The 13,589-nt window shown below is 47.9% G+C and overlaps 1 protein-coding gene across 1 annotated transcript in view; it reads right to left on the minus strand.

The window, feature by feature from the left end:
- Nucleotides 1-10,252, minus strand: part of PTPN9 (protein tyrosine phosphatase non-receptor type 9) — a 105,878-nt gene extending 95,626 nt beyond the window's left edge. The window contains exon 1 of the mRNA XM_054450042.2: nt 9,479-10,252. Coding sequence (XP_054306017.1) covers nt 9,479-9,541 — 63 coding nt within the window. The 5' untranslated portion in view covers nt 9,542-10,252. The remainder of the gene's footprint in view (nt 1-9,478) is intronic.
- Between the last annotated feature and the right edge of the window lie 3,337 nt (nt 10,253-13,589).

Below are 13,589 nucleotides of genomic sequence, written 5' to 3' on the forward strand. Positions count from 1 at the left end.
ACACTGCCGTAAAATGGGGCTTAATATTTAGAAAATAAAGTTTAAGTACTCCAAAATTACTATGTCTTTTCCAAGACAATAAAGGCATAAAAGTCAGAAAATGAAACTAAAATATACTCGCAATGAGTCTTAACTTTTACCTCTTTAAAACAGTTTTAGCTCCTGGCCAGGCATGGTAGCTCACGCCTGTAATCCCAGCACTTTGGGAGGCCGAGGTGGGCTGATCACCTGAGGTCAGGAGTTCAAGAGCAGCCTGGCCAATAAGCTGAAACCCCATCTCTACAAAAAATACAAAAATTAGCCGGGCGTGGTAGCGGGCGCCTGTAATCCCAGCTACTTGGGAGGCTGAGGCTGGAAAATCACTTGAACCCAGGAGGCAGAGGTTGCAGTGAGTGGAGATAGTGACAAGAGTGAAACTCCATCTCAAAAAAAAAAAAACAGTTCAGCTCCTTTCTAAAGGAGGGTCTTTTCAATTCATTCATAAGTACTAGGTCGGGTTCCTTAGAGAAAACCTCCAGGCCCCTTAATATTCACAAAACTAAAGTCCAAGACCCTTGGCTCAGAATTTTTTTTTTTGAGATGGATTCTCGCTTTGTCACCAGGCTGGAGTGCAGTGGCGCGATCTCAGCTCACAGCAACCTCTGCCTCCCGGTTCAAGCAATTCTCCTGCCTCAGCCTCCCGAGTAGCTGGGACTACAGGTGCATGCCACCATTCCCAGCTAATTTTTGTATCTTTACTAGAGACGGGATTTCATCATGTTGGCCAGGATGGTCTTGATCTCTTGACCTTGTGATCCACCCACCTCGGCCTCCCAAAGTGCTGGGATTACAGGCGTGAGCCACACCACACCCAACCAGAAATTTTTAATAGAGCAAAATTCTCACATCCAAATGAGGTTTTACCTAATTGCCACTTACAATATCATAAGCTATCAGCAATAATGAAAATAATAAGAGTTCTTCACCTTTCCTTCCTTCTTTCTCTCTGTAGAAGACCTCAATTTAACATCATGAATCATTTGGTCCTTGACGTATGGTAACTTCCGGGGAGACAGATGACATTTAGCACAGGACATGTAAGACTGTGGGAAAAGGGAAGTTCTTGGCCGCAAGAAATGGGACAAAACCCTTGCCCTTGGGAAAAATGCCAAAAATCTCTGAAGTCCACGCTAAAGCAGTTAAATTTTTAGCTTTAAAAGATTCCATTACAAAAATCCAAACCAGACTGGGCACAGTGGCTCATGCCTGTAATCCCAACACTTTGGGAGGCCGAGGCAGGAGGACTGCTTGAGCTTAGGAGTTCGTGACCAGCCTGGGCAACATGGTAAAACCTCCCTCTACAAAAAATATAAAAAATTAGTCATGTGTGGTAGCATGCCTGTAGTCCCAGGAACCCGGGAGGCTGAGGTGGAAGGATCACTTGAGCCTGGGAGGCTGGGAGGTCGAGGCTGCAGTGAGCTATGATCATGCCACTGCATTCCAGCCTGGGTGACAGAGTAAGACCCTGTCTCCAAAAAAAAAAAAAAAAAGCAAAAACCACACCATGCAATTAGAATAGGCTTTTAAAAACTACACTATAAAAGTGCAAGATAATAATTTTCTGGAATTCATAAGAACCTGTACTAGGTGATGGTCCCCAGGGTGGATATGAATATTTTTTCCCCTTGTAATTGGCTTAAGCTAACATGGTTCTAAAATTTTTTGCTATTCAAAAACGATGAGGATGGGCATGGTGGCTCATGCCTGTAATCCCAGCACTCTGGGAGACTGAGGCAGCCGGATCACCTGAGGTCAGGAGTTTGAGACCAGCCTGGCCAACATGGCGAAACCCCGTCTCTACTAAAAATACAAAAATTAGCCAGGTATGGTGGTGGACACCTGTAATCCCAGCTACTCGGGAGGCTAAGGCAGGAGAATTGCTTGAACCCGGGAGGCGGAGGTTGCAGTGAGCCAAGATCGTGCCACTGCACTCTAGTCTAGGTGACAGAACAAGACTGTCTCAAAAAGAAAAAAACAAAAAACAATGATGAATATCATAATAATGGCTAACTTTTCTGACTACTTATTATATAATAAGCATTGGGCTAAGTGCTCTACATGCATCTCCTTATTAATCCTTACAACACTGTAAGGTCTAAATAACATAAACTTTAAGAATTTTCAAAAAAAGAAAAAACATAAAATTAAAATAAAAAAAGAAACAAAAGAAAAAAAAATAATTTTCAGGCTGGGCATGGTGGCTCACGCCTGTACTCCCAGCATTTTGGGAGGCCAAGGTGGGTAGACTGCTTGAGCCCTGGAGTTCAAGACCAGCCTGGGCAACATAGTGACACCTTATCTCTATTATTTAAAAAATGAAATAAAATAAATTGGCGGTGGCTCACGCTTGTAATCCCAGCACTTTGGGAGGCAGAGGCAGGTGGATCACGAGGTCAGGATATAGAGACCATCCTGGCCAACATGGTGAAACCCCATCTCTACTAAAATACAAAAATTGGCCGGGCATGGTGGTGCACGCCAGTAGTCCCAGCTGCTTGGGAGGCTGAGGCAGGAGAATCGCTTGAACACGGGAGGTGGAGGTTGTGCCACTGTGCTCCAGCCTGGTGACAGAGCAAGACTCCGTCTCAAAAAACTAAATAAAAAATAAAAATAAAACTATTAACAGAAGCATAAGTACTTTCGAAAACTACTCTATTGTCCTATCAATCACCACTGGGATATCCATGCAAAACCAAAAGACCCTAAACAGCTATACTTACACAGAATTTTAATCTAGTGAGAGTTCTAGTTAAGAGTCTTGGCAGGGCGAGATGGCTCACACCTGTAATCCCAGCACTTTGGGCTGCTGAGGCAGGTGGATTACCTAAGGTCAAGAGTTCAAGACCAGCATGGGCAACATGGTGAAATCCCATCTCTACTAAATATACAAAAATAAGCCAGGCGTGGTGGCAGGTGCCTGTAATCCCAGCTACTCGGGAGGCCAAGGCACGAGAATCACTTGAACCCAGGAGACAGAGGTTGCAGTGAGCTGAGATCGTGCCACTGCCCACAGCCTGGGCAACAAAGCAAGACTCCATCTCAAAACACAACTAATAACATAATGACAATGAAGATTAATACTTATATGTAGAAATTGTCCTTCACACTGCCAAACTGCTAGCCCATTAAGAAAGCCTTTTACGGCCAGCCATGGTGGCTCACGCCTGTAATCCGAGCACTTGGGGAGGCCAAGGCAGGCGGATCACTTGAGATCAGGAGTTGGAGACCAGACTAGCCAACATGGTGAAACCCCATCTCTACTAAAAAGAAAATACAAAAATTAGTCGGGTGTTTTGGTGCATGCGTGTAGTCCCAGCTACTAGGGAGGCTGAGGCAGGAGAATCGCTTGAACTCGGAAGGTGGAGGTTGCGGTGAGCCAAGACTGCGCTCCAGCCTGGGCGACAGAGCAAGACTCTGTCTCAAAAAAAAAAGAAAGAAAGAAAAAGAAAGGTTTTTACAAGCCTTGTGCAAAAGAACAAGAAGATATAAAGAAAATAAAATTTTATCGTAGTTGTGACCACACCTTGAAATGGAGAGTTGACAACTCCGTTTTAAGGAACAAATTTTTTTCCTATAGTAATTTCATCATAATTTCTTGCACAGAGTATACAATATGTTTCCGCTGGCAATATACAGTTGAGTAAAGGTTTTCTGTATCTTCTCCTCTGTACTTTTCAAACTATATTTTAAGAAGCATTAACAAAACCAAACACATATATCAATACCAAAACCCACAAAATTAGCTATTTTATACCCACTTAGGCATTTAAGTAAATTGGCTAATGGCTTCATGGGAAGTAATGTAGTGTAAAAGAGGAAACACTGGCAGTGAAGGCAGAAAACCTAGACCTGGGTGGAAATCATGGCTACAACACTTGTTAACTATGTGACCTTGGGCAATTTCCTTCTCTCAGTCTGAGTTTTCTTATTTGCAAAGTGAGGGTAGTAATTCCAATCTTGGGAGGGACGATTAATTGCATGTGAAATGCCCACCACAGAGCCTGACTCAAAGCAGGAGTTCAGAAAAGATACTGTTATGATTGTTATTCATATAAGCTCCTTAAAAGCAAAAACATCATATTTGTCCTTGTAGCCCAATTGCAGGCTTTATAATTATTGAGGAGCTGAAAAACAAGAAACACCAAAGTTACAAATGAGGATTTGTATCCGTTCAACACATGCCTAGACAGAAAATGAGACTAAGTAATCATGACTTTCAAAAACTATATCAACGCATACACAGCATATAAATCGAAGTATATATTGCCATTTGATGGGGAAAAAAATCAAAATATGTAATGTGCTTATTTTTAAACCACTCTGAAAGAAGATGATGCTGCCTGTATACAAATCAGGAGTACAACTACTCTTCATTCATTCTCCAAGTATTTCCATAAGTGCCAGTCATTATGTCAGTCATTATGCTAGGCAATGTGCATATGATGGGGAGCAAAAGCGAAAATAATCCCAACCCTCATGGAGCTTGCTTGCAGTCATGTAATCACACAAATAAGTGTTAACTTGTGATAAGTGATATGAATGACAGGTAAATAGTGCTCTGAGAACCTATTAGGTTAGAATCTAATCTAACTGAAATCAAGGAAGGCCTTCCAAGGAGGTGAAACCTGAGAGCTGAAGGATGAAGAGGAGGTTAACAAAGGGAGGTGTTTCCAGATGGAGGAAAGCAGCTCCTGCAAAGACCCTGTAAGCAGGAGGAAACAAGGCAAGAACGCAGGACTATAAGGCCAGTGTGCATGGAGCAGAGACAAGTGTGAGAATTAGCTAGGGCCTAGGCTGCACAAGGGCCTAGATTATAGCCTACATTCAAAAGTTGTAATTTGATCTCAAGAGCAATGACAAGGCCTGTAATCCTAAGGCTTTCAGAGGCTGAGGCAGGAGCACGGCTTGAACCCAGGAGGTTGAGGCTGTAATGAGCCGTGATTACACCACTGGACTCCAGCCTGGGTGACAAAGTGAGATCCTGTCTCCACAAAAAAAAAAAAAAAAAAAAAAAAAAGCAACCAGAAGCCACTGAAGAGTTTTATGAATGCTTCTTTGAGGGGCAGGCAGGCTGAGGGGAAGACGAAATCAGATTTTCAACAGGACTCTGGCTTCTGGATTCTGGAATACGGATGGACCAGGTGGGAAACAATAGTCCTGTCAGGATAGGATAGTAGCTTGGAATAGGGTGATGGCAGTGATGGTGGAAGGAAGCCAATGAATTCAAGAGATATTCAGGAAAATCTAACACTGTATTGTACACAAGGGCAGAGGGACAGCAGTGTCCAAGACTTCTGGGTTTCTGATTCATACGACTGTACAGAAGGAGATACCACTCAGGAGGTATTCTGCTTCAGAAATGTATTTAAGGAGCTAGGCACGGTGGCTCACGCCTGTAATCCCAGCACTTTGGGAGGCTGAGGTGGGTGAATTGCCTGAGGTCAGGAGTTCGAGACCAGCCTAGCCAACGTAGTGAAACCCCATCTCTACTAAAAACACAAAAACTTAGCTGGGTGTGGTGGCGGGCGCCTATAATCCCAGCTACTAGGGAGGCTGAGGCAGTAGAATTGCTTGAACCCAGGAGGCAGAGGTTGCAGTGAGCCAAGATCACGCCATTACATTCCAGCCTGGGCAACAAGAGCAAAACTCTGTCTCAAAAAAAAAAAAGAAAGAAAGAAAGAAAAGAAATATCTTTAAGGCTGTTTACACAGGCCAAAAAGGGCCTAACTGCACTACACTTCTGCATGAAAATGTGTAAACCCAATTTGATCCCCTACTTTAAATAAGGCTCTAGAAGATTTTTTGCTATTTACAGAAATCAAACTGACTCTCAAAAGTACAAGGATTTTCCCACACTGAAGAAATTTCAAAGATTCTGCCACAAGCTTCTAAATCAACTCCAAATGAATGTTAAATTGGTTTGAGCAATAGGGCAGCATTACGGAGTGAATGTGTCATTTCCCATGAGGACCACTTTGATAAGGCTAACACTTATGTACTGCTGTTTAATTTAAATATTTTAAATAAATCTTAATAGTTAAGAGTACTCTTGGCTGGGCGCGGTGGCTCACGTCTGTAATCCCAGCACTTTGGGAGGCCGAGGCGGGTGGATCACGAGGTCAGGAGATCGAGACCATCCTGGCTAACACGGGGAAACCCCGTCTCTACTAAAAATACGAAAAATTAGCTGGGCGTGGTGGCGGGCACCTGTAGTCCCAGCTACACGGGAGGCTGAGGCAGGAGAATGGCATGAACCCAGGAGGCGGAGCTTGCAGTGAGCCGAGATCGCGCCACTGCACTCCAGCCTGGGCGACAGAGCCAGACTCCGTCTCAAAAAAAAAAAAGAGTACTCTTGGCTGGGCACGGTGGCTCAGGCCTGTAATCCCAGCATTTTGGGAGGCCAAGGCGGGTGGATCACGAGGTCAAGAGATCGAGACCATCCTCCAACATGGTGAAACCCCGTTTCAAGTAAAAATACAAAACTTAGCTGGGCATGGTGGCACGCACACCTGTAGTCACAGCTACTCGGGAGGCTGAGGCAGCAGAATCGCCTGAATCAGGGAGGCGGAGTTTGCAGTGAGCCGAGATCACAACGCTACACTTCAGCCTGGCGACAGAGCAAGACTCAGTTAAAAAACAAAAGGGTACTTTTGGCTGTGCGCCATGGCTCACGCCTGTGATCCCAACACTTTGGGAGGCCAAGGCGGGTGGAACACCTGAGGCCAGGAGTATGATGAGACTAGCCTGGCCAACATGGTGAAACCCCAGCTCTACTAAAAATACAAAAATTAGCTGGGCATGGTGGGTACCTGTAATCCCAGATACTCAGGAGGCTGAGGCAGGAGAATCGCTTGAACCTGGCAGATGGAGGTTGCAGTGAGCCAAGATCACGCCATTGCACTCCAGTCTGGGCAAGAAAACCCAAACTCCGGCCGGGCGCGGTGACTCACGACTGTAATCCCAGCACTTTTGGAGGACAAGGCGGGCAGATCATGAGGTCAGGAGTTCAAGACCAGCCTGGCCAACATGGTGAACCCCCGTGTCTACTAAAAATACAAAAATTAGCTGGGCATGGTGGCAGGCGCCTGTAATCTCAGCTGCTCGGGAGGCTGAGGCAGGAGAATTGTTTGAACCCTGGAGGCAGAGGTTGTAGTGAGCCAAGATCAGGCCACTGCACTCCAGCCTGGATGACAGGGCGAGGCTCTGTCTCAAAAAAAAAACAAAAAAACCCCAAAAACTCCATCTCAAAAAAAGAGAGTACTCTTATGTGACATTGAACTAAAATATGATAACATTAGGTATTACCATAATTAGAACTATAGTGCTTTTGTTTCAATATTTTGAAATGCTTGTAAATAAATTATATATATATATATATATATATATATTTTTTTTTTTTTTTTTTTTTTTTTGAGACGGAGTCTCGCTGTGTCGCCCAGGCTGGAGTGCAGTGGCGCAATCTCGGCTCACTGCAAGCTCCGCCTCCCGGGTTCACGCCATTCTCCTGCCTCAGCCTCCCGAGTAGCTGGGACTACAGGCGCCCGACACCACGCCTGGCTAATTTTTGGTATTTTTGGTAGAGAACGGGTTTCACTGTGTTAGCCAGGATGGTCTCGATCTCCTAACCTCATGATCCGCCCACCTCTGCCTCCCAAAGTGCTGGGATTACAGGCGTGAGCCACCGCGCCCGGCCAAAAAATAATATTTTGTAGGAAAAAAAGAGATAAGATTTTAAAAACACACACACACACAATCTCTTGACTTTAATAAACATTTTGCCGTTTCCATCCTAGTCCTTGTTAATGCCCATCACATTCAATTCAGGGTAAAATATAAGGTTTTTACTAGTTAAACACATCTGTATATATGTGTACGCACTATGTACAAAGTAAAGCCAATACTATGTCAATACTATCAATACTTTAATATTTACTTTTCCTGGTTTTAGTTTTCGGATGCTATTTGCATAGAATACTGATGGTTTTAAGTCTTAAAAACAGAAATCTGACTGACCCAAGGAAAAGGATGAAAGAAAGAGATTTTGTCCCTTTAAAATCAGCCAACACATCCTATCTTAGTACTGAAGTACTTCCCAATTCTGGCAGGATGGGCTCCTTGGCCACCTGCTTGCACTAGGGTCTGACTAGCATTTTATTAACATCCAACTGCAGTTACCAGGACATTCATTACCACTGCTTGTACAAAGCAGAATTCTTTTTAAATTTTTTTCCCATACTGATTTCATCACCAGGTGTCAAAAGGCAAAACCGTGGCCTGAGGCCAAATAGAAAAATGTCATCTCCACAAATGAGGAGAAAAGACAAGGACTTTAAAAAATCAGGTCAACAAGCCCATTAGCCAATAATAGTTCGTAAAACTAGACTGTCTTCACACTAGAGGCTGTGCTAGCAAATGTGGTCCTTGGAAACAAGAGCTGTAGAGCTTGAAATGGGTTGCCAGCATGGTTTGCCTTTTTCTTTTTTCATGTTTATTTTTATTTTTTTATTTATAACATGGAATCAGACTATGACTATAATCGAGCATAGCTATGGCGGGGTATGGGCAGTGCCAAGGAAGAGACAGCGAAAAGCCCGTAGGGTTCCCAATCTAAGCTAGCAGACCTTCCCATCTTCCTCATGAGTGGTCCCTGTCTCCGCAGCTGGAATGTGCCGGAGGGAAAGTTACAAGGGCCCCCAAAATGAGACAGCAAACCACTTCCTTCTGAAAACTAAAGGTCATAGGCTTTTAAGGAACAATAGAGCTCAATGTAAGCTTCAGAAAGATGGAGACAGTTAGATGAGACGAGGATAGGGAAGCGGGGGTGAGGAGATGCGCCCCGTCTGGGATAGCTGAATAGGGGGGTCAAGGCCAGGGACTTTAGGAACACGAGAAGGGCTGGATCTTCCATAACCTGCCCAAGTGGGCCTGAGAAACCTAAGAGGCTCCTCTGAAAATCTAGGGCATCTATGCATCCAATACTCTCAGCCCTCTCCTCGGGAAGGGAGATAATCCCCACAGGAAGCACCCCCCAAACTGGGGCTTTTCCTGCCCTTCAAAAGCCACAAACCCTCACGGAAAACATTTACAAGGGAGTGGAAGGGCCGGGGGCAAGCAGCGGTTCTGCAAATCTCGGGAGGAAGGCCGCTGGAGCCAAAGAACTTCGCCCCTGGAATAGGGGGTGGGGTGCGGAGGGCACCGTCTGAGGCCCGTAAGCCTCGGGGAATGAAGCGGCGGGAACGGGAGCAGGGTCCCGTGGGTTTCCCGACGAGGGGGTGGCGGCCTGGGGCGCGGTCGCCGGTGAGGGAGGCCCGCGGGCCGGGCACGGGAGCGGGGGCGCTGCGGGCCCGGGGCTGCAAAGAGCCGGGACTCGGGAGGCAGAGGCCGGCGTAGGCCTCGGGGGCCCGGACACACCCACCGCGGCGGCCTCGGGCCCGCTTACCTGCTCCTCCTCCGGGGTCAGCTCCGGCGCCATGTCGGGCCGGGGCGCGGTCGCGGGCTCCATCCCCCCGCCACCGCCGCCGGGCGGACAGAACTCGCTCGCGAGCGCGGGAGCCCGGTGCGCTCGGCCTCCGCTTCCGCGTCCCCGCGCCTCAGCAGCCCGGGGCCGGCTTGCGCATAGTGTGGCCGGCAGGGCCCGGTGCCCGCAGCGGCCGCAAACGCCGCTTCTGCTTCCTTAAGAAAAATCTCTCCGAACTGCAGCTCTCTTCCGGGAGGAAATCCTTTTTTATATTATTCGCTCCTTTCCTCACACTCCCCCTTATCTCCCGGGGAAGAAAAAGTGCAGGCGAAGAGCTAACAGCCGCTCGGGATTTAAAAGGAAATCGGAAATCAGGAACTTTTAGAGCCGGGAGCGAAGGGTCGGCGGAAATTTCCCGAAGGCCACCGACCCCTTCGGCGCCCCGCTTCCTCGGCCGCGCTCCCGCTCCTCCACAGCGCCACAGCGCTCGGGGCCGCCCAGCCGGGCCGTCCTCGCGGACGCTGGCCCTGCGACCTGCGCGGCTGCTTCAGCCAGGCTCCTCGCGGGCGGCCGCAGCGAAAGGGAGGGAGTGGAGACGGAGCGAGGGAAACGCGCCCCCCTCCTGACTCACGGCCAACGCTGCGGCCGCCCCGCGGCCGCCCGAGCCCCCCGCGGCTCCATTGAGAAACTGAGCGTCTCATTCACAAGCTGGCGGCGAGGAGGGCCCGGCGGAGCTAGGACGCAGTCCGGGAGGGGGAGACAGAGAGGAGCCCGGGCGGGGGAGGGGACCGGGAGGGGGAGGGGACCCGGGCGGGGAGGGGACCCTAGCTAGACGGAAGGCTACTCGACTGCAGGAGGGAGAAAAAGGAAGAAAAGAGTATTTCGTGAGGCTCAGATCCTCGGAGGTGGAGGAGAATACGTTCGTTTGCAAATTATCTGCTGACTGGCACCTCTCCTGGGGTTAACTTGCCGCTGCCACCTACGCGTGAGAAACCCACAATCCTCAACTATTTGTCGCTTGCAGCCTGAAAGACCCTGGAAAGGTTGCCTGCCAGGCCAGGATGCTTAGGTGGAAGGAATCGCACCTGCCTCCCTCTCTCTCCCTCCTTACTGGCTGCACCCTGTAATTCATCTCCAGTGTAGCTAATTTTAATCCCCCATAGAAACGACATCAGACTCCGAACATCATTCAGGAATGACGCGGCCTTTGCAGACCTTTGATTTTCACTAGGGCAAGTGCAGCAAAGGGTTCAGAATTAGGGGTACAGTCTTGGAGTCATTTGGGGAGGAATGGGGCATAGAGAAGGCAAGGCTGGGTCTGGTATGTTGCTGCATTATTCCAAGCCAAAGATAAACATTCCAAAGGGACCCAAAGTCCACAACCAGTTCCAAGGCTGAAGCCCTGGAGCCAGTCCTGAGGGACCCAAAGGAGGGGCCTTCAGACAACAGGAAGGTGCTGTGAGTTGTGATGCTCCTACGATTTTTTTTTTTTTTTTTTTTTTTTTTTTTTTTTTTTTTTTTGAGACGGAGTCTCTGTGTCGCCCAGGCTGGAGTGCAGTGGCGCGATCTCGGCTCACTGCAACCTCCGCCTCCCGGGGTCAAGCGATTCTCCTGCCTCAGCCTCCTGGGTAGCTGGGATTACAGGTGCGAGCCACCACGCCCGGCTAATTTTTGTATTTTTAGTAGAGACGGGGTTTCACCATGTTGGTCAGGCTGGTCTCGAACTCCTGACCTCGTGTTCCGCCCGCCACGGTCTCCCAAAGTGCTGGAATTACAGGCAGGCGCGAGCCACCGCGCGCCCGGCATTTTTTTTTTTTTTTTTTTTCTTTTTTTTGAGACGGAGTCTCACTCTGTCACCCAGGCTGGAGTGCAGTGGCGCGATCTCGGCTCACTGCAAGCTCCCCCTCCCAGGTTCACACCATTCTCCTGCATCAGGCTCCCAAGTAGCTGGGACTACAGGCGCCCGCCGCTGCGCCCAGCTAAATTTTTGTGTGTGTGTGTGTGTTTTTAGTAGAGGCGGTCTTTCATCGTGTTAGCCAGGATGGTCTCGATCTCCTGACCTCGTGATCCGCCCACCTTGGCCTCCCAAAGTAGTTGTTGTTGTTGTTGTTGTTGTTGTTGTTTAACACAGGGTCTCACTTTGTTGCCCAGGCTGGAGTGCAGTGGCGTGATCACAGCTCACTGGAGCCTTAAAGTCCTGGGCTCAAGCAATCCTCCCGCTTCAGCCTCCTGAGTAGGTGGGACTACAGGTGCACACCACTGCACCTGGCTAATTTTTTTTTTTTTTTTTTTAGAGATAGGGGTCTTATTATGTTGCCCAGGCTGGTCTCAAACTCTTGGTAAACTGCCTTTGCAAAATTATAACTGAGGATTTTATGACAGTGAAAGAGATCAGACCTAACTGACTCTATCTTGTTTCTAACCCTTAAGCTGTCCTTGTTCATTCCTGGGCATAGGCCGAACTAACTTTGGGAAGGAATTCAGTTCATGGTTTGACTCTGAAACAAAATTGATAACAGCCCTTTCCTGAAAAGACCCCCTTCTTCCCTGGGGTCCAGTCTGCCTTTGCAGGACTAACAAATTAAGCTACAAGATTAGAAATTACAATTTAGGGGTCATGCAACCATGGGCTCCAAGAGTCTAAACCTCCCCAAACTGTTCCTGGGGATAACATCACTATTGTAAAACCTAAGATCAGTGCTTGAGATATTTTGCAGACCCTGCACCCAGTGGATCAGCTGATACCATCCAGACTGTTAATCTGGCCCAAATAGGTCTGCCATCCCAACCAGGAACAGAAGACAGCAAGAAAAACTCATTTCAACTCCCTATGATTCCATCTCAAACCTGACCAATCAGCACTCCCCACTTCCTAAGCCCCTACCCACCAAATTATCTTTAAAAACTCTGATCCCTTAATGCTCCAGGGAGACTGATTTCAGTAATAATGAAACTCCAGGCCGGGCATGGTGACTCACGCCTGTAATCCCAGCACTTTGGGAGGCTGAGGCAGGCGGATCATGAGGTTAAGAGATCGAGACCATCCTGGCCAACATGGTGAAACCTCGTCTCTAGTAAAAATATAAAAATTAGCTGGGCGTGGTGGCGCACACCTGTCGTCCCAGCTACTCGGGAGTCTGAGGCAGGAGAAGCGCTTGAACCTGGGAGGTGGAGGTTGCAGTGAGCCAAAATCGCACCACTGCACTCCAGCCTGGTGAAACGGCGAGACGCTGAATCAAAAATAATAATAATAATAATAAAACTCCACTCTCCTGCACAGCCCGCTCTGCCTGAATTACTCTTTTGCCATTGCAATTCCCCTGTCTTGATATATCCGCTGTGTAGGCAGCAGGCAAGGTGATCCCATTGGGCAGTTACACTGGACTCAGGCGATCTTCCTGCCTCAGCCTCCCAAAGTGCTGGGATTACAGGTACGAGCCACCATGCCCAGCCTTCTAGGATTTTTGTTTTTGTTTGAGATGGAGTTCACTCTTGTTGCCCAGGCTGGAGTGCAATGGCACGATCTCGGCTCACTGCAACCTCCACTTCCCAGGTTCAGGCAATTCTCCTGCCTCAGCCTCCCTAGTAGCTGGGATTACAGGTGTCTGCCACCATGCCCAGCTAGTTTTTTGTATTTTTAGTAGTGATGGGGTTTCACTGTGTTGGCCAGGCTGGTCTCGAATTCCTGACCTCAGGCAATCCACCCGCCTCAGCCTCCCAAAGTGTTGGGATTACAGGCATGAGCCACCATGCCCGGCTCCTTCTAGGATTTTAAAAACAATCCCTGACCTCAACTATTTATGCATTAATGCAATAGGAACTTCAGGCTGCCCTTGGTAAGAATCAGAGACGATATCCTTGGTGTTTGAATCTTTATCTCAGCTAGGATATTTTCTCCTTTGCATCAATACAGCTGACTGGAGGTTGACTTCATCACTCCTTTAGTTTCAGTATTGTAACCAGTCTGGAAGACTTTTTTTTTTTTTTTTTTGAGTGGGGGTCTTGCTCTGTTTCCCAGGCTGGAGTGCAATGGCGCAATCTCAGCTCACTGTGACCTCCGCCTCCTGGGTTCAAGCAATTCTCCTGCCTCAGC

This window comes from Pongo pygmaeus, chromosome 16 (genome assembly GCF_028885625.2).
Source record: "Pongo pygmaeus isolate AG05252 chromosome 16, NHGRI_mPonPyg2-v2.0_pri, whole genome shotgun sequence".
NCBI lineage: Eukaryota > Metazoa > Chordata > Mammalia > Primates > Hominidae > Pongo > Pongo pygmaeus.